The sequence below is a fragment of the Oxyura jamaicensis genome, chromosome 1, assembly GCF_011077185.1.
Source record: "Oxyura jamaicensis isolate SHBP4307 breed ruddy duck chromosome 1, BPBGC_Ojam_1.0, whole genome shotgun sequence".
NCBI lineage: Eukaryota > Metazoa > Chordata > Aves > Anseriformes > Anatidae > Oxyura > Oxyura jamaicensis.
Window position 1 is genome coordinate 121,408,239 of NC_048893.1, and position 18,923 is coordinate 121,427,161.

General features: G+C 38.7%; 1 protein-coding gene across 2 annotated transcripts in view; it reads right to left on the reverse strand.

Moving 5' to 3' along the window:
- POLA1 (DNA polymerase alpha 1, catalytic subunit) overlaps positions 1–18,923 on the reverse strand; it is a 201,225-nt gene that overhangs the window by 26,500 nt on the left and 155,802 nt on the right. Inside the window, exon 37 of one of the 2 annotated variants that reach the window (XM_035336749.1) lies at positions 10,418–12,370. The exons of the other annotated variant lie outside the window; for it this stretch is intronic. Within the exon in view, the coding sequence (XP_035192640.1) occupies positions 12,312–12,370 (59 nt within the window). The 3' untranslated portion in view covers positions 10,418–12,311. Of the gene's footprint in view, positions 1–10,417; positions 12,371–18,923 lie in introns of those variants that run through there. 2 annotated transcript variants of the gene reach the window in all.

Sequence of the window (18,923 nt, forward strand, 5' to 3'; positions counted from 1 at the left end):
AACCTGATTTTTAAAGGCTGGTTTGCAGACCTCACAGCAGATTGTCCTGACGGAGCTGTGGGAGTTACGGCATTCTCTCATGGTTAACATTTATGACTGGATGCCTTTCCCTGGCTCTTTGCAATTAACTGCATCCACTTTAGAAACAGATTATGCTGGGATGCAGAAGTGGTTTGCTTCAGAATGACACGCTCTTCTCACTTTGCTTTAGTCAACAGAGGTTGTAACTGCAGAAGGATAATGGAAACTACTTTGGTGCTATTTTTTATTCTTTGAGGAGACTGGCGTGCTCTAAGCAACAATTTTCCGCATCTGGCATCTAACAGGGTGAATTCATGAATTATGTCCCTAGTATAACTTTTCTAGGAATACTGCTTTCTAGATGTGAATCAGTCACCCTGTCTCTCCTTTATAATGAATGGAGCAAAGAAGAGGCATTTCTCAGGTGTGATCCATACCAGTATAAATATATAGTATAATACTATAGATTAGATAAGCCATGCTCTGGAAGTGCATGTTCCTCTCCCCATACAGAGGAGCACAGGCTGATAAATACACATGTGAACACTTGAACTGCAGACCTCAAAGCCAGTGGAGATGAACGACATACCCTGGTAGAGAGTTCTCCACAAGTAACATTTGGTGTGTTCACCAAAGAGAAGGTTAGAGTTAGCCTTAGGTGTAACAAAGAGAACAGTAGAGCCCCCATTCACACAGCGCCTATGTTCTCAAGGCCCTATATAACACATTAAATGTGAGGCAGCAATGAGCAGAAGAGGTAGCCAGTAGTACCACGGACTGTGCTAGGCAGAGCATCACCAGCAGGTCGAGGCAGGTGCTCCTTCCCTTCTACTCAGCCCTGGAAGACACACCTGGAGCATTGGGTCGTGTGCTGGTCCCCACTATGAGAGACATGTACACGCCGGAGGGAGTCCAGCAAAAGCACATAAAGGTGAATAGGGGTCTAAAGCACCTAAACACACAAGCAGAGGCTGAGAGCTGGGACTGCTCAGCCTAGAGGAGAGAAGGCTTGGGGCAGGGGACTCCAAGTTGTGATTCCCACCTTACGTGGGCAGTGAAGATGACAGAGCCAGGATTTTTCAGTGGTGCCCAGTGACAGAACAGAAGCCATTGGGCACAAGCTGAAATACAAGGCATTCCACATAAACGCAATACCTTCCCTTTTTACTGCAAGTGTGGTCAAATGGTTTAACAAGTTGCCCAGAGTGACTGTGGAGCCTCCAGCCATACAAATATTGAGCAGATACAGCCCTGAGCAACATGCTGTAGTGGATACTGCTCTGAGCAAGGTTTTGGACTAGACAATATACAGAGGCACCCTCCAGCCTCAATCATTATGTGGTTCTCTTGCTGAGATTGAATTGGTATCCACCGTGCACCTCTCCTGTGTCCATACAGATCCTAGCAAAACATATGATCACTGCCAGTAGAAGGAGATGTTTGCAGTCTCTTGATCACTTCACTGGACTGTAACCCTTCAGCTTTTTCATATGTTAGGAGCATTCAAATCTCATCTCTACTAGGACCTCACTGTTGCCAATGTAGCACAAGGGACAAATTTTAGCTCAAATACCACCATGTACACAACACTTTGCGCGGCATATCCAGTGTTGGATCATTTATGGTTGGGCAGAAAATCCTACCCATGGAAAGATGAAGGATCTTCTGTTCACTCACTTCCCCACCTTTGCATTTAAGTATAAAGCAAAGCATCAGATGGATTTCCTCGAATGGGAGTAAAACCGTTATGCATACTCCCGCTCATTCCTGAGCTTACTGCTCTTGCCTACCATGGCTCATTTCCTAACTTATCACTCTGTCTTTTTTTTTTTTTTTTTTTTTTTTTTTAAAAAAAAATGTATATCAGCTGAAAAGATAACAGTAGCTTCTTACTATATAAAAGGCCTGCCACTGTGGTGATTTATATTATCTTTATAATTGGGATATATTGCACTGGAGAGTTTTGCTTTCTAATTAAAGTCTGTTTGACCTTCGGGCACTCCTTGGGCTTCTCCTAGTTAGACCCAATTGGTGACACATAGCACCCACACTGTGGAAAGCCTTAAATTTAAAGATTTCTATGTATGTTCAACAGCATCTTCCTTTCCTGAGCGCCACTTGTAGTTCACACTCTGCAGTAGAATTCCATTTTTAAAACCAAAGTATATACACCAATCTGAATTATGCTAAGAACATGGTTTATCATAATAATAGCCTTCAAAAATGTCCTATTCAACAGAAATACTGTCCTACTTGAGACATCACAAAAACATCAGCTTGCAACTGCTGAAGAAACTTCCCAAGAAGGATGTACTCCATCTGTAAAACTGCTGATATCTGCAGAGAAGAGAGACTTCCTCCCAAATCATATTTTATGTTTAGAGGAGGATAAAATCTTCTTTATTACATACTGTTCCAGAGATTTTTTTCCCTTTCCTACTTATCACATCCAGTACAAGACAATACAACATGACCCGTTCTCAAGCTGCTCTAACTCTAGAACTCTTTGGAAGACGCCCATCTAAGACTTCTGCTTAACAACATGCAGTATTTTTTAATAATGTATACATACAGATCTTATTTAACACTTCCCTCATCAAGAAATCTTCTCACAGGATACCAGGCAATGAAATCGAAAGTTTGGGGAGTTTCCACTAAAAATGCAGATCTTAAATTTAACCTCATTGGGTTCAAGCAACGCAAAAAATAAAGGCTACATTTTGCAATGGACTATTTCATTGTCAAGCTGTACTGCAAATTGCCTTCTTTCATTGTTGCCTCTCCAAATCTTTCAACATTCCGGTTTTCAAGAATTTCTCCTACGTTTTCTGTATTGTGAACTTTAGTTTTTTTGTTTGTTTGTTTTTTAAATGAGATTCACTCATAAGAGATCACTTAATACAACCAGCTTTTATGTTTGTTTATGTCTCTATTCTTCCTTGGTACTAATGTTCTTTCCTCAAGTGTAATTCAATACAGGCATTTCTCCTTTCCTTTATAAAAAGTAACTTATTAAACAAACAAACATAAATCTCTAAGTCTATTAGAAAGTTACTTTAACAACAATATTCTGTCATGCTCTCGATTATGGTATCAACATAGTGCCATGGACTTAGATGTGACAGTTACAAGTTCTTCACCTGTCTCTTAAGAAGCAAAGACCAAACAAATAAAACCCACAACGTATCTTTCCCCCTTGAAAACGAAAGGTTTATTCTGTAATTGCTATGTTACAAAAAAAACCAAAAACACAGAAAAACAACAACAACAAAAAACAATACTTCAAAGCCTGTTAGACTGCAACATATTTTTGAAGTGTGATACTGAATCACTGAACTACAGTTTCCACAGTTAGGGTAGAGGCACACAGCCAGATAACTGAAAGGTACCCTAAGGTGTGAATGTCCATTGTAAAGCTTTACCACAGAAATGGCCTACTGACATTATCTTACCACCTGTTGATCTGTGGTTATATCTTACCCTTCTTTTATTTAGCCTCCATTTATAATTTTCTATTTATACCATTGAAAAGTGTGGGTGTACCACTACTCTCCTTTCACATTATTTTTTTTAAAGGGTGCTAACTTGAAGGTAGGCCGAGGGCCTTGGTGACAGTAAAGCACCAGCATCTACATCCCTGGGAAGATGTGTTTCTAAAATTTGTAGTAGGTGACACTATACGCTGATAAGAGCTGGAAAGTAGAAGCCATTACCCAAAGTATCTTAAACAATTTTTTTAAAAAAAGGGGTGGTGATGAAGATGGAGGTTCCTGAAAGCCTAGCATTGCTATCACTTTGAAAACAAAACCAAAACTGTCCTGATTATCATATATCCCCCCTAAAAATCAGTTGGAACTGAAAGAAAGAGAAAAAGGCCTCACTGGTACTCCAAGAGGTAAACCACAGCCACCAAAACTGCTCTCCTACACTACACGTGTGAAGTACCTACCCCACTAGGCTTCAAGAGAAACATCTTACAGTGGCTGCCACAGCTTGAACTGCTGCTTCCTTTTCACTTTGAAAGACCTTTGCTTTTTGAAACGTAACTTCACATTGGAAGAGCTAAGCAAACCCCAGATCTATATGAGTGAGGTGGAGAGTTTTTTGCTGTGGCAGCTGAGATACCTGGAAGCTGAGAAGTGCTGGGAGCAGCAGCCAGCCATGTCACACCAGTGCCTGAAAAATTGGCAAAAGAGGGTGTTGGAGGGACAGCTTAAACCAAAACGTATTTGGTTACCTATGCTCTACTGGTCAGTGCAGCATCTGCAGTCACTTGGTAGGGCAGAGAATACCTGTGCACAGCAAAAAATCGTAAATCCTATCAATCAGGGCAAAAAGGATCCTTTTTGTTACTACAGAACACTAGCACACTCACGTGTTACAAGACCAAATACTGAAATAAAATGCATGTGTTGTCTATATAGGAACTTCTGACTGAATACTTCTTTTCATGTTTAAAATTTGTTACAGCAATACAATAAAACCAAAATAAACTGGAGACCTCAGATCTTACACAGAAGTTCAAAAAGGCACAGGCACTTTACAGCAATTTCTGAACAATACCACAGCTTCCCTCTTCTGGAAACACCAAGAAAATACTGTTTTGCTGTGGTATTTGAAGTTTGGCTTAAACTGGGAAGCAGCAGATAAGTCTTCAGAGCACAGAAGCAGAAAAAATAGAAATGTTGTTTATAAATTTGCATCCGTATTTTCAGAAACTAAACTTTCAGACAAAAACCTATTTATTTTCCTCTCAATAACTGCACTGTAAGAAGAGTTGCAGCGGTTGTGCTTCTCCAAATGCATATATTTTATGTTCCAACATCTGTTGCTTTTGCAAAATCATGGGCATACTTTTTTCCAAACAAGAAGCGGCACTTTTGACTTCTTAAGTAGTATTTCAAATAATTGAACTGTGTCAGGTTATCACAAAATTGCATGCATGACAACCAATTTCAAATCCATTGATTCCTGTATTATATATAATTTAAAGTACAAAATAATAAAAATTTGCTACACCACTGTCCTGATGCAGTTAACCATCATTGATCTTACTAAGTATCTTTGGTTTGGTCATTCACCACCAGGTAGTTTTCATTAAGGATGTTTTAAAGTACAGGCTGTGCTCTAGCACAAAGTAAACAAATACATCAATCAAAAGAAACCAAATTTTAGACTAATATACATGTATATGATTCACGAACAGTACAAAACTAAGACATATCTTTAAGTTTCTCTACTATTCCTTTGCCCTCCCCTCAAAATATTTAACACAATTTCTAACACAATTATTCATCTGATAAACATGCTTCTGTTATGTTCTGCTGGTCGTTTACGCTACATATGTTGTTACACTAGAAATATGAAACAATACCATACTAAGGTACATGTTTTAATGCCAACTCCATAAAATTCTATTAATGTCAAATATTATTTGTTTTTATCATCTAAATAATCCAGCTTAGCCTGTCACTCACTCCTCTTTATTCATTTTTTGTTTTGTCTTACTGCATGCATCTCTCACAAAGTGAAAAATGTCTATTTAAAGATAAGTGGAAATGCTACAGCACGCAACGTTTTCATGTCAAAATAATTACATTATTATATTCTGAGTTAAATAATATAACATAGGAAAACATTTTGATATGGATTTGACAGATGCAATCCTGGCAGGATCAAATCAACTTCTTCCCAACTAATTTCTGCTGGATAAAAACAAACAAAGAGCTCCCAAGCCCAAATCAGCAACCCATTTTAAGCCCCATCGCAGAAGCGGGTCACGGCAGAAGGAAATTCTGTTGGATTTTTTCTTCAAGGCTGAGCCAAATTCTGATCTGTCACAGAACACTAATCTGCTCTCAAAAGCCAGAGGAATTATACTGGCCTGGAACATGACATTTGGTAATCAGATTGTTATGAGTTGATACTGGAAATAAATAAATAAAAAGGTTCTCTCTCTTTCAAGCTCATCAAACTAGGCTCTATCATGGAAAAAAAAAGTTTCTTTGGTAAAAGAGGAGACTTGTGGAAGTGGAGGCACTGGTTGTGAGTCAAAGAGGTAACAGCTGAGGTTTTGCACACTTTTGTGAAATATGTCCAAAGAGTTTTTTGTGCACTCTTTATCTTCACAGCAGTAATACCCATAGCTTTGAGCAGGCTCCCCCCACAACAGATAAATTTCCACTGGTTGACACCACCACATTTTTCTGATGGGGATATGACAAAAAATGTAATACTCCTTTAGGAATGGAAGATTTTTTTTGACTTAATAAACCAAACTCAAGCTGCACTGAGACACTTCTCTGCAATATGTTGCATTTTTGTACAAATATCACGTACAATTTTTGTGTGTCCTACAGAATAAAAGAAATATTTTCTATACTGCTGTTCTTTACATAGCCTAACAGCCCTTAATAAAGGCTTTATCTCCACCCATTTCTTAGAGAAAAGAGCATAACTACATTTTCATCACATCTTTGACATAAATGCTTTGTTTTTTAAGGATACAGAAAGATATTTCAAAAGAAATGTCTCCTGTGCAGTTATTATGCTTCAGTAAGTATAATAATTAAAATAATTTTATTTGCGGTATTAATTTAAATCTTGGAGATCAAGTAAGGATCCTGTTTTTTCTGTCTGTGTTCACAAATAATGCATGTGTGTGTTTCTTCTAAAGGTCAATATAATTCAAACTGGTCTTGAGACTCGTATGCTTAGTAGATACAAGCTGAAGTAACTACCATTTAACATCAAGATGACGACAGATTCACTTCACCTATGGACCCAGGCCAAATTTGGGAGCTTAAAATAGTTCCTGGCAAGTATACAGTGAAATGGTTGCCTTTTATAAGCATAGAAGAATTGTACAAAGATACACATGGATACCAAGTATTGAGTCTTAAAGTGTCCCACCAAAATTTCACTTCATGATTCCAATAATTTATTTTCTTCACTTGACCCTTTCCCTTCTGATTACATTTTTCTCCCTTTTTATTAGCATCACAAATCTGATCATTTGTGATCATTTTGCATCACCCCTTTCACATGCCTGTTTCCTGTTACTCAATGTATTTTCCCCTCGATGTCTCTGTGTTTTAATATTGTAATGTAATAAATGCATATTTGCTGTTATGATGAATTTTAGAGAAAGATTTGTGTCATTCTGGCACGGCACAGTGTTACAGAATGAAAAGTCAGCAAATATAACACCTTACAGTACCCTTTTCATTCAGTCTACTAAAGGTAGACTTATGACTTATTTAATATATACTTTCATGACTTATTTAATACATACTAACAGAGTTCCCATCTGTTTAATTTTAATAAAATACCACGACAAAACAACCATAAAATGTCCTGAATATTAATTCTCTTCTCTTACTATGCAGTAAACCGCTGTGGTTTCAAACTGCACTATTAGACATATTTATAAATTAAGTACACGTGATAGTGAGTAAGAAATTAGTACGAATTTGAACATATATCAATACAGGAAAAACAAATTTTTAAAATGCAGTTTTACTCAATAAATGAAATTTTTTGTCCATGAGAAGTCAGCTGCATTCCCCTTGTCTTCAGTGAAGTCAAGGTTTCACGCTACATATACATGGCCATAACCAGTATTTTTCCAATCAACTTCATAGGTAACAGCAGATACCCACCCCAGATCTGCTCAACCAAACTCCAAAGAATAAAGTTTGGAAGGTGTTAACCGAAAGCACATAACTTTCTGTAACTCCAGCTGGAGAACCTTTAAAATTCAAAAACAAAATCTATCAATGACAAAATTGAAGAGGCAAATTTCTCAGCATTACAGACAAGGTTTCAAAACTAATTTTAAGGGAAATAATAATTAAAGACATGCAAGCCCTTCTACAACCCTTTCACACTATGCAGGTTATGAAGAACAGGAAAAGGAGAGTTGGCATTATGCATAACACTGTACACCATCTTCAGTAGGTCACTGGTCTTTTAAATAATCTCTAGTGAACAAATAAGATTTCAGAAAGTTTTTAGTAGATAATTACACTTCCTGATTTTGTAATTAGTGGAACTACATGTAATTACATAATAATTATGACGGTAATTACGTAATTAAGATGTATAATTATGTAGTAAAAAACATTATGGAAATAAAAGCCATCAACTGTATAAGCACAATACATTTTTAAAAATAAATTCTGTATCATCTGTTTAAAGCTACCATTTTCCTCAAAATATCAAAGTGATTATGAGCCATCACTGGCAAGTTCTAAAATACATTTCTTATGCGACTTAAAAATCATTCAGATAATTGTATCTTTTTTTAAATCTCTTTAAAACCTTACGTTTATATTACCCTTCTGATGTCTAGGCACCCACATACTGAATGGATTTTACAGAGTTAAATTGTTTATATTTATATTTCCCATTTCTACTGAAATATTTTTTTAAAAAAATTAGCATCAATGTCAGAATTCTATTATCTAAAAGACAGGATTATTATTTTTTTGAGTGCACTGCCAGATCCATTAAATTTAAGAATCTTATAAAAGGAAGAAGATGCTAGTCTTGCATTTTCCACTAGAGAAAAAGAGCTTACTGCTGTGAGAAGCAGTAGTCACTAAAAGAAGCCTTGTTGCTTCTGACTTGCATTTAACAACACTAAAACCCCAAAGTTATTAACACAGATGAAAACAGAAAGACCAAAGTCTCTATAAGAAAAATGCCAGAGCTGCAGATAAAGAAACAATGAAGAAAAAAGAGCTTTAAAGAATGTTTTCTCTTTACAGACACTCATGAGAGAACTGATAAAGCAGACAGACTACTTTAGATAGAATAGCCTACTGCATAGGCTGTAACAAGTTGGCATATATTTATGTATTTAAGTAGGAAAAAAATCCTGAAGAGCAAAGGAGAAGATATTTTTCCCACACACAGAAAAAAGACATCAGTAGCAGCAGGGTGTTCATTTGAAGAAGTCAAATAACCATTCCAGTTCAGGAGGAGTCAGTTAGTTAAGCCAACTACTTCATTCCACCTGCAACATTATACACAATGTGCATGAAAAACAACTTCATTAATCAAAACTACTTTATTAGAGGTATGAGCCACAGTAAATGCAATCCTGTCATGCCAAAGGCATCCCACATTGTGGACATATCACAGCTGTTGTTACTTATTATTTCTATTTATTTCATTCACAGGCAGAGAAAATAATTCACAAGAATTCTTAACTCTAAGAGGGATATCACAGTCTGTTAAGCTTAGTGTTCAGAGAAAGGGTTACATAGACGTCCAGTGGGTATAATGAGGTTTGCTTAGGTTTCCTAGGTTTAACAAAAAGACCCCACGAGCAGAAATAGAATGGAGGAAAAACTAATACATTACAACGTCAAACTGGTAATAAAAAAATATGATTGTTATGGAAGGGTAACTTAAGATTTACATACACTGCTTCAAAAGGGTCAAAATCCTTCAATGAATATTTTTTTGTTTGGAGAAAAGTTACTGAGATTTAAAAGCACTTAGGAAAGTGACTCAAAATTTAAAAAAAAAAAAATCAAAAATCTTCCTCTATAGAGCAACACGTGAAGTAAAAATGGACAAGTGCTTTTAAGGAAGGATATACTGAAAGATTAAATTAATGAATATTACTATTGTATAATTTCTTCAAAACAACATGTTTGGAAGACAAAGTACTTGAAAGAAAACATGCAAAGTGGTATTTGTTTGCTTGGATATAAAGAGCACTATAGTGAAGCGAAGTCTCAACGATACAGTCTAGATATGAGATGCCTGCAGAAATGCTTTGTTTATTGAGCTGTATTCCCCTCAAACGGGTTTTGCCAAGTTCTAGCTATTGCCATCTTAAAAATAAACCCACAAAAGTGTATATGCACATAGGTTATTTACATGATTTCCCCTTATCTTCCCCTGGAAAGTGTACGTAATCAACTAAATACCCTTTCTTACTGATTTCAACAAGTACTTTTCTGTAGTCTTCTTGCCTATCCATAGATGTCAAATAGTTCTGATACCCAAAGTCTCCATTTTGTTACGCTAGTTTCCCATACCATACAAGCCCACCAGCTTTCTCACACAATCCCCTCCCTTTACCTGACTGAGCTTCCACAGTGTGTCGCAGAGCAGGAACATCTTGCTCAGGCCCATCCGCTCAATCCTAGTTGCAGTTCGTCTCCCTCCCTCAATCTCACCATCACCTGACAGGAGTACACACACTAAACCACACTGACACGCAGCCCTGCCAGTGTCTCCTTTACAAACTGTCTTCGTTCAAAGAGTTACAAGAATACCTCCATTAAAAATTCACTTCAACTTTCTACTTGGCGCACCAAGTTATGAACATACTCAGAAAAAACACCTAATGTTGAAATTACAGGATTCACACACATACCCAGAGCTGAATTTTATTTTTTTATCGAGGACATACAGCCTAAGAGTCTCATTTTTCCCAACAGTATTTTGCAGCTTGTTCCTCCATAAAGTAAACTAAACACTTCTGGTGTTTGTATGCAAGGGTGAACTGAGGCACATACATGGCTGTGATAGAAGTGGGAAAACATCCTCTGAATACCCATTTGGATTTACATGTGTATGTACATTTACAAGTATATGATCTTATACATGCTAAGTAGAGTAGTTGATTCTATTCTACTTCCACAAACTGGCAGATACTTTGAAGACGTACGTTTTCTTGACAAATAGGAACACAGGCAGATTTTCCAAAGCTATCCTCGCTTTTCTTCTACTTACACATCAAGCTGACATGCCCAGGCTTTTTGGAATCTGACAATCGGGGGCTCAACAGTTGAAAAGATTCTGCAAAAGAATATACTGCAGCATCTTTGCAATTTCTGTCCCTGAAATACTTAAATGCACTGCAAACAACACTCGTGACCCTACCTCTCTTAGAACTGGGATGGTGGAAAGGTGGTGGCTTTCAGTCCCGTTTTATAGTGTGAAGCAGAAACCCTACAAACAGGATCCCATTTCTCTAAGAAACTGTAGCATGATCTGAACAACCTCAATGAAATTAATGAACTACTTTTGGAATAATGTTGCAGTCATTATGAATAAGGAAACTGCAGCATTCTTATCCAGGCTTCCACAAAGACTTAATTTATGCTAGGAGGGGGAACCGAACTAGAGACATCTGCGTGAAGCACAGTAGTTTTACTGACTTTATGTGGGCTCCGTTTCTCTTCATTTTTAAAGGTTTTCATTTTACTGTAGAAGCAAAATGAAAACAGTAATATCTTTGAATATTTAACAATACCAATTTTTGAATGGGATAATGATATAAAGCTTACTACACTCTATTTTGATTTCCTGATGGCACAGCCATTAAAATACATAGGTTTCAATTTCTGAAGTTAAAGCACACAGAGTGAGTATACTCCTGTATTTAAACATTACACGTTTAAATCACTGATCGTTTACCTATCTTTTTTCCATCCAAATGAACAGAGGATACTACTACTTTGCTACTCCTACTGCTTTTTGCTGTTCTGACTGTGCACCTAAGCAGCAATATCCAACTCAGCTTTGAAAATCTCTAAGTATAAGGAAGCACTGAAAACATTTTGAGTATATTACTAGTCACAGTGGAGCACTTTCTCCGTTCCTTTTTTTTTTAATTAAAAAAATAATTCAGAGTAAATAGACCTGACACTATTACCGGCAGCTGTAAATTAGTGCTTTTGGTACAGTGATACTGAAAATTAAATAGTTTTTGACCTGATACTAACTGTGCAACAGGTCCTAATTTAGATAGACAGCAAAGGAATTTCAGAGTTTCACTTATTTAGCATGAAAATTAGGACCCTCACACACCTCGTACAATGTTAACATACTAAACTATATCATCATGAGAGACCTTAAACTTTCAGATGAAGAGAACCAATTGCTTGGAGGTAAATACTATAAATAATAACAGACAATAATATATAGATAATAATAATAAATGCTACAAATAATAACCAATAATTATATAATCCAGATATTCCTGTATAGTATAACTGACAGCTAACTTCACCAGTCACTGATACAGTAAAACATCATGTAGACCAATCGGCTTATTTTTAATTCTTACGGGGAGAAGATAGACCAAAATCTAGTTGTAAACATGAAGATGACAAGAAGCAGAATAATAAACCACAGGGATGTGGAAAAAAATAAATTCTGTCAGCCACTGTAATTTCCTTGGGTAACAGAACCCAGATTAGAGGATACCTAGTAGAGGTTACATCCTAACTTCAGTCTGGCTTTTGAAATTGTCATCCATGATATTAAGGAAAATCCAGGAAATGTGAATGAAATGAAGGCCAACCTGTACTGTGCAAATGAGCTGAAATGATAAAAAGAGCATTAATAGACACCTGGATAAATATAATATGCTGGGGAAGAATCAACATAGGTTGTGTTACAAGGCAAGACCCATCTCACAAACCTATTAATAATCTCATGAAGCGTTTAACAAACGTGAACAAGGATGATCCAACTGATACTGTCCATTTGGGGATCTTTGTAAATGTCTCCTACCTAAACCTTTTAAAGAGAAAAACAGGAATGGTTTAAGAGGGTATAGATAAATGACCAACTAAAGATAAGAAACAGAGCTTAAGTAAGTTCTTATGATGGAGAACTGTCACCGATGGAGTTCCACAGCCACCTCGACTATATTCATAAGTGATGTGGGAAAGGGAGGTTGTCAACAAAGATACCAACTTGCTTGTAACACTATGCTATGCTAGAGTCAGTAGTAAAAAACACCAGGAAGATCTTAGCAATCAGATAATGAAATGGGAAATTAATTTAGCTTAGATAAACATAAAGCAATAGGCCTAAGGTTATTTATTCTAAACTTTAATTATGCAAAAAATGAGCTCTGACATGACCACAGATTCCAACAGATAGTTCCATGAAAACCATCACCTAGAAGTTGAACAGTACAAGACCACAAAAAAAAATATTAGCAATTACTTGGAGAAAACAGAGAACAAAGCAGGTAGTATCATCTATACCATAGTGTAAATCCATGGTTCACCTGTGTCTTGGAAGCTCTGTCCCTTTCTTGGCTCCAGTCACAAGGAGGAGAAAGTTCCAAGGCAAGTGAACAAAGAAATGAAATTGTTTCCAAATGTGGAAATATTAAATAGATCAGGAGTCTTCACTGTGGAAAAGACATGACAAAGATTTGCTGGTGAGATGTGAGAGAAGTTTACAAGTTTAGTACCAGCATGAAATAATGTTCCGTCTTCCAGCACAAGAACCAAGAAACTATAGAGGGAAACAGCAACTCACAGAATCACAGAATCACAGAATTTTCTAGGTTGGAAGAGACCTCAAGATCATCAAGTCCAACCTCTGACCTAACACTAACAGTCCCCATTAAACCATATCCCTAAGCTCTACATCTAAAAATCTTTTAAACACCTCCAGGGATGGTGACTCCACCACTTCCCTGGGCAGCCCGTTCCAGTGTCTAACAACCCTTTCAGTAAAGAAGTTCTTCCTAACATCCAACCTAAAACTCCCCTGGCGCAACTTTAGCCCATTCCCCCTTGTCCTGTCACCAGGCACGTGGGAGAACAGACCAACCCCCACCTTGCTACAGCCTCCCTTGAGGTACCTGTAGAGAGCGATAAGGTCACCCCTGAGCCTCCTTTTCTCCAGGCTGAACAAGCCCAGCTCCCTCAGCCGCTCCTCGTAAGACTTGTTCTCCAGACCCTTCACCAGCTTCGTAGCCCTTCTCTGGACTCGCTCAAGCACCTCCATGTCCTTCTTGTAGCGAGGGGCCCAAAACTGAACACAGTACTCGAGGTGCGGCCTCACCAGAGCCGAGTACAGGGGGACGATCACCTCCCTGGCCCTGCTGGCCACACTGTTTCTTATACAGGCCAGGATGCCGTTGGCCTTCTTGGCCGCCTGAGCACACTGCTGGCTCATATTCAGCCGACTGTCAACCATCACTCCCAGGTCCTTCTCTGCCTGGCAGCTCTCCAACCACTCATCTCCCAGCCTGTAGCTCTGCTTGGGGTTATTGCGCCCCAGGTGCAGGACCCGGCACTTGGCCTTGTTGAACTTCATGCAGTTGACCTCGGCCCATCGGTCCAGCCTATCCAGATCCTCCTGCAGAGCCTTCCTACCCTCGAGCAGATCGACACACGCACCTAACTTGGTGTCATCTGCAAACTTACTGAGGGTGCACTCAATGCCCTCGTCCAGATCATCAATGAAGATATTGAAGAGGACCGGCCCCAGCACCGAGCCCTGGGGCGTTAACGCCACTAGTGACTGGCCTCCAACTGGATTTGACTCCATTTACCACGACTCTTTGGGCCCGGCTATCCAGCCAGTTTCTAACCCAACGAAGCGTGCGCCAGTCCAAGCCAAGAGCAGCCAGTTTCTTGAGGAGAATGCTGTGGGAAACGGTGTCAAAAGCCTTGCTGAAGTCAAGGTAGACCACATCCACAGCCTTTCCCTCATCCACCCAGCGCGTCACTTTGTCATAGAAGGAGATCAGTTTCGTCAAGCAGGACCTGCCCTTCATAAACACATGCTGACTGGGCCTGATTGCCTGCTTGCCCTGCAAGTGCTGCGTGATGACTCTCGAGGTAATGTGCTCCATGAGCTTCCCTGGCACTGAGGTCAAACTGACAGGCCTGTAGTTTCCCGGGTCAGTCCTCCGGCCCTTCTTGTAGATGGGCGTCACATTTGCTAGCCGCCAGTCAACTGGGACCTCCCCCGATAGCCAGGACTGTTGATAAATGATGGTAAGCGGCTTGGCCAGCTCCTCTGCCAGTTCTCTCAGTACCCTTGGGTGGATCCCATCCGGCCCCATCGACTTGTGCACATCCAAGTGCCGTACCAGGTCACCAACCATTTCTTCATGGATAGTGAGGGCCACATCTCTCTCCCCATCCCCTTCCACCAGTTCAGGGTACTGGGTATCCAGAAAACAATCGGAATTGCCGTTAAAGACTGAGGCGAAGAAGGCATTAAGCACCTCCACCTTTTCATCATCTCTTGTAACTAAGTTTCCCCCCGCACCCAGTAAAGGATGGAGATTGTCCTTAGTCCTCCTTTTCGTGTTGATGTATTTATAAAAATATTTTTTGTTATCTTTAACAGCAGTAGCCAGATTGAGCTCCAGATGAGCTTTGGCTTTTCTAATTTTGTCCCTGCACAGCCTCGCTACATCCTTATAGTCCTCCCTAGTGGCCTGCCCACTTTTCCAAAGATTATAAACCCTCTTTTTTCTTCTAAGATCAAGCCACAGTTCTCTGTTCAGCCAGACTGGTCTTCTTCCCCGCTGGCTCATCTTTGGGCACATGGGAACAGACCGCTCCTGCGCCATTAGGATTTGCCTCTTGAAGAGCGCCCAGCCTTCCTGGACTCCTCTGCCCTTCAGAACCGCCTCCCAAGGGACTCTACCAACCAGTGTCCTCAGCAGCACAAAGTCAGCTCTCCGAAAGTCCAATACAGTGGTTTTACTGGTCCCCTTCCTGGCCTTGCCAAGAATAGTGAACTCCACCATTTCATGGTCACTCTGCCCAAGACAGCTCCCGACAATCACATCCTCCACCAGTCCTTCTCTGTTTGTGAAGAGAAGGTCTAGCGGGGTGCCACCCCTGGTAGGCTCACTAACCAGCTGTGTCAGGAAGCTATCTTCCACGCTCTCCAGAAACCTCCTAGACTGCTTCCTCTGATCAAACCCAAAACAAAACTTCATGCAACAGCTGCTGGACCTGTAGGCATCCTTGATACCTAGTGAATGGACGAACTCAAGGGAAGACTGGATGAGTTCCACTGAAAAAAAAGTCTCTGGAAGTTACTAGATAATATAACCAGTGGACAAAGTCTTTAAGATTAAATACTTAGCGGCTGGGAGAGTCTTTGGGAAACAGCAACATGTATAGTTGCACTGTTCTTGTATTCTTCCTTTGGCACCTATTTTTGTTCTCCGTCAAAGACAGGGAACAAACAAGGCTATGTGGACTTTTGTCTGATTCCATGTAAGTATCTCTGTTCTTAGATGTTCATAATGTACTAGGAAAACATGGTCAACTTTGGTTAGAAAAACATGACTATCAGCTGCCCAGGGCAAAATGAAGGGAGGTGTTGAATGAATCTGCACAGGTATTTGTCAGGGTGCTAAACTATATACTTTTTTGAGACCTGAAGTAAGAAATATAGTGTATTCCCAGATTCGTCTGTAATTTAGATTTTGTAGACAACGTAAAACTGGCAGGAGCTGTAAGTATGCTAGAAGATCAGATTAGGGCTTAAGATAATTTTGAGAAAGTGGATCTGATTTGAAACCTTCCTCCACCATACTAACCTGCTATCTTGCAAAGACAAGTGAGAAGTCCTATTCCTTTGTATAAATCATAGAATCATTAAGGTTGGAAAAGACCTCCAAGATCATCTGGTCCAGTTATGCCCCCTCCACCAGTATTACCCATTAAATAATATCCCTGAATAGAATCATAGTGCATACATCAATATATGTCCACAAATAAACATAGGGTGCAAAAAATGGTTAGAAACAACTATGCATGACAGCATACAATGGTTACAATAGAACACAAATGAAACAAGTAAACAATGTTGTTGCAAACATTGTGAACACCATACTGGTATGAATAAACAGAAGAGCAGTCTGTAAAACACGTTAATTAATCTTTCTGCTGCGTTCCACTCTGGTGGAATGAATCTGACCTACTGAAGGTCTAATTATTGATGTTCTTTAACAACAACAACAAATAATAAAAAGATACACGCAAAAAGAACAACACAGCAAAACATGCAGAGAATTAGAAAACTTCCCTAAAACCTCTCCAAAAAGTTCAGGTTTGTCGTTGGAAGTGACACACAAGATAACATACAGGCTTTAAATATGCAGAATTCTCTTAAAGAAAAAGAATAGACTATTGCCCATCATGCACAAAATAAGCTTTAGGAAACAACATTCACCACAGAAGTACAGAAAAAGCCTCTATGGTAAGTAGAGAAGAAGAAACTAGTTCGAAAAATCTGACAGGTTGTAGAATCTGCATCATCAAAATTTTATTTTTATTTTTTTTAATTTATCCTGTCTTTAATATGCAGGCTAGACAGACAATCTTATTGATTCTCTTGCAAGGAAAGGGAGCAGGATGGATGACTTTTGAACTCCCACTGATTTCACAATTATTCTTTTAGATTCCATCTGAATAAATGGCACAGACCTCCAACATAAATAGCAGAACAAATAGAAACCTGTTCTGCAATTAAGGTTCTCTGTTTTGAAGAGGCAAATATAGAAAATGTAGGTGAACTAGCAGTGGAATCTCAAGGTTCTGAATGGAGAGAAAGCACAAATTCCTTCAAATTACAGTGGAAAACACATTTATAATATAAATCTCCAGCCCCTGAAAACTCTTTATAGAAGAACACTTCTAGATGAGTAACAACCTAGAACTGCTATCAAGAATAAACAAAGCTATAAACTTGAAGAACTAGTCTTTAAAAACTCAGAAAAAAATGGTGATAAAATGCAGAATTGCAAAAAGCCCATGACATTTAGGCTTTCTAAAACAACCCCTCTAAATAAGTAATAAAAAAGCAAAGACCCTTCCCAAACCAAAATCAAAACAAGAGTATATAAATGGCTTATTCACCTAAGTAATAAAGAAGAAACTGAAAATACCAAAGATATACAAAACCTAAATTATTTTTTAAACGCTGTTTTTGGAAAGCACAGTGATGCTGCTCACAGGTCAAGGGCGGAATGGCTTGTGAACAATGGCACAGAAACTTTTTTTTTTCTTTCAAGAGAAAAAAATAAGCTTTATGTTATTAAGGGAGTTCACTAAATTTCCAGTTCAGGACTAAATTGGCATATGAAAATTATTTCAATACTACAAAGTTTTACACTCATTGTGACAAATCAATAACATCTATTACTAGAAAACAACACTGGTAGTTATGAAATAAGATGACGCAAATAGCCATTGGTAGTTAGTCTCAAGTTTTGTATGTGTTTTAGGGCAATAGAAAGATGTCTGAAAAATAGGACGGAACTGTACATTGTGGATGTTCATCTAGTTCATCTCTTTGAAGAGAACCAATTTTCAAAGGAAGATGTAACAGATCTAATGGCCTTAATCTGACCTTAACACCTGCTGCAGCACCAAGCCTGAAGTCGCTTTTTTGTTGAATAAGGTTATACAAGAACTCTCAACTAGCTAAAAAAAAAGAAAAAAAACCAACAACACTGTACTGGAAGTTGAACCATCCAAGAGAAGAAGAGGGGGGTCTGTAAGAAGCTGTAAGTGTCTTAATTTAAAACAAAACAGAGATCCCACCACTGTTTTTAAAAGCACACTGGAGAACATCAAGGAGGGGAAATAAACATTTAGTAAATGGACATAAACTAGCCAAACAAGTTAGAATGGGAAAATTATGGTGAGTTTTCAGTCATCGTAGGATGAGGGTCTGAAACACATCATAAACAACAGTGAAAGGTGAAGAACCTCAAAAAAAAGTGTCAAAAACTTGCAACCTCTGTGAGATGTGATGGTCTGTGGTAGCAGGGATTGGACATGACCACCCTTGTACCGCTTCTGTTTTTTTTGTCTGTATATTAGGCAGGAGATCTACACACAAAAACATTCAACTTCAGGTAGTATTAGCTACCACTATTTGACGTTCCTTCAGTACATCTACAAGTACACTGAGATGACCATACAGGGTGACCTTCCTTGCATTTACAAAGCCATTCTGAAATGCAAGCATCAGATCGAGTTCACTGTCGTGAGAGGGATTAAGAAAGGAAATGAGAAGCTCTAAAAGAAGAAACTCAACAGGCCCAAAACAGACTGTTTGCTTATTTGAGCATTTTTTTTTTAGCTAAG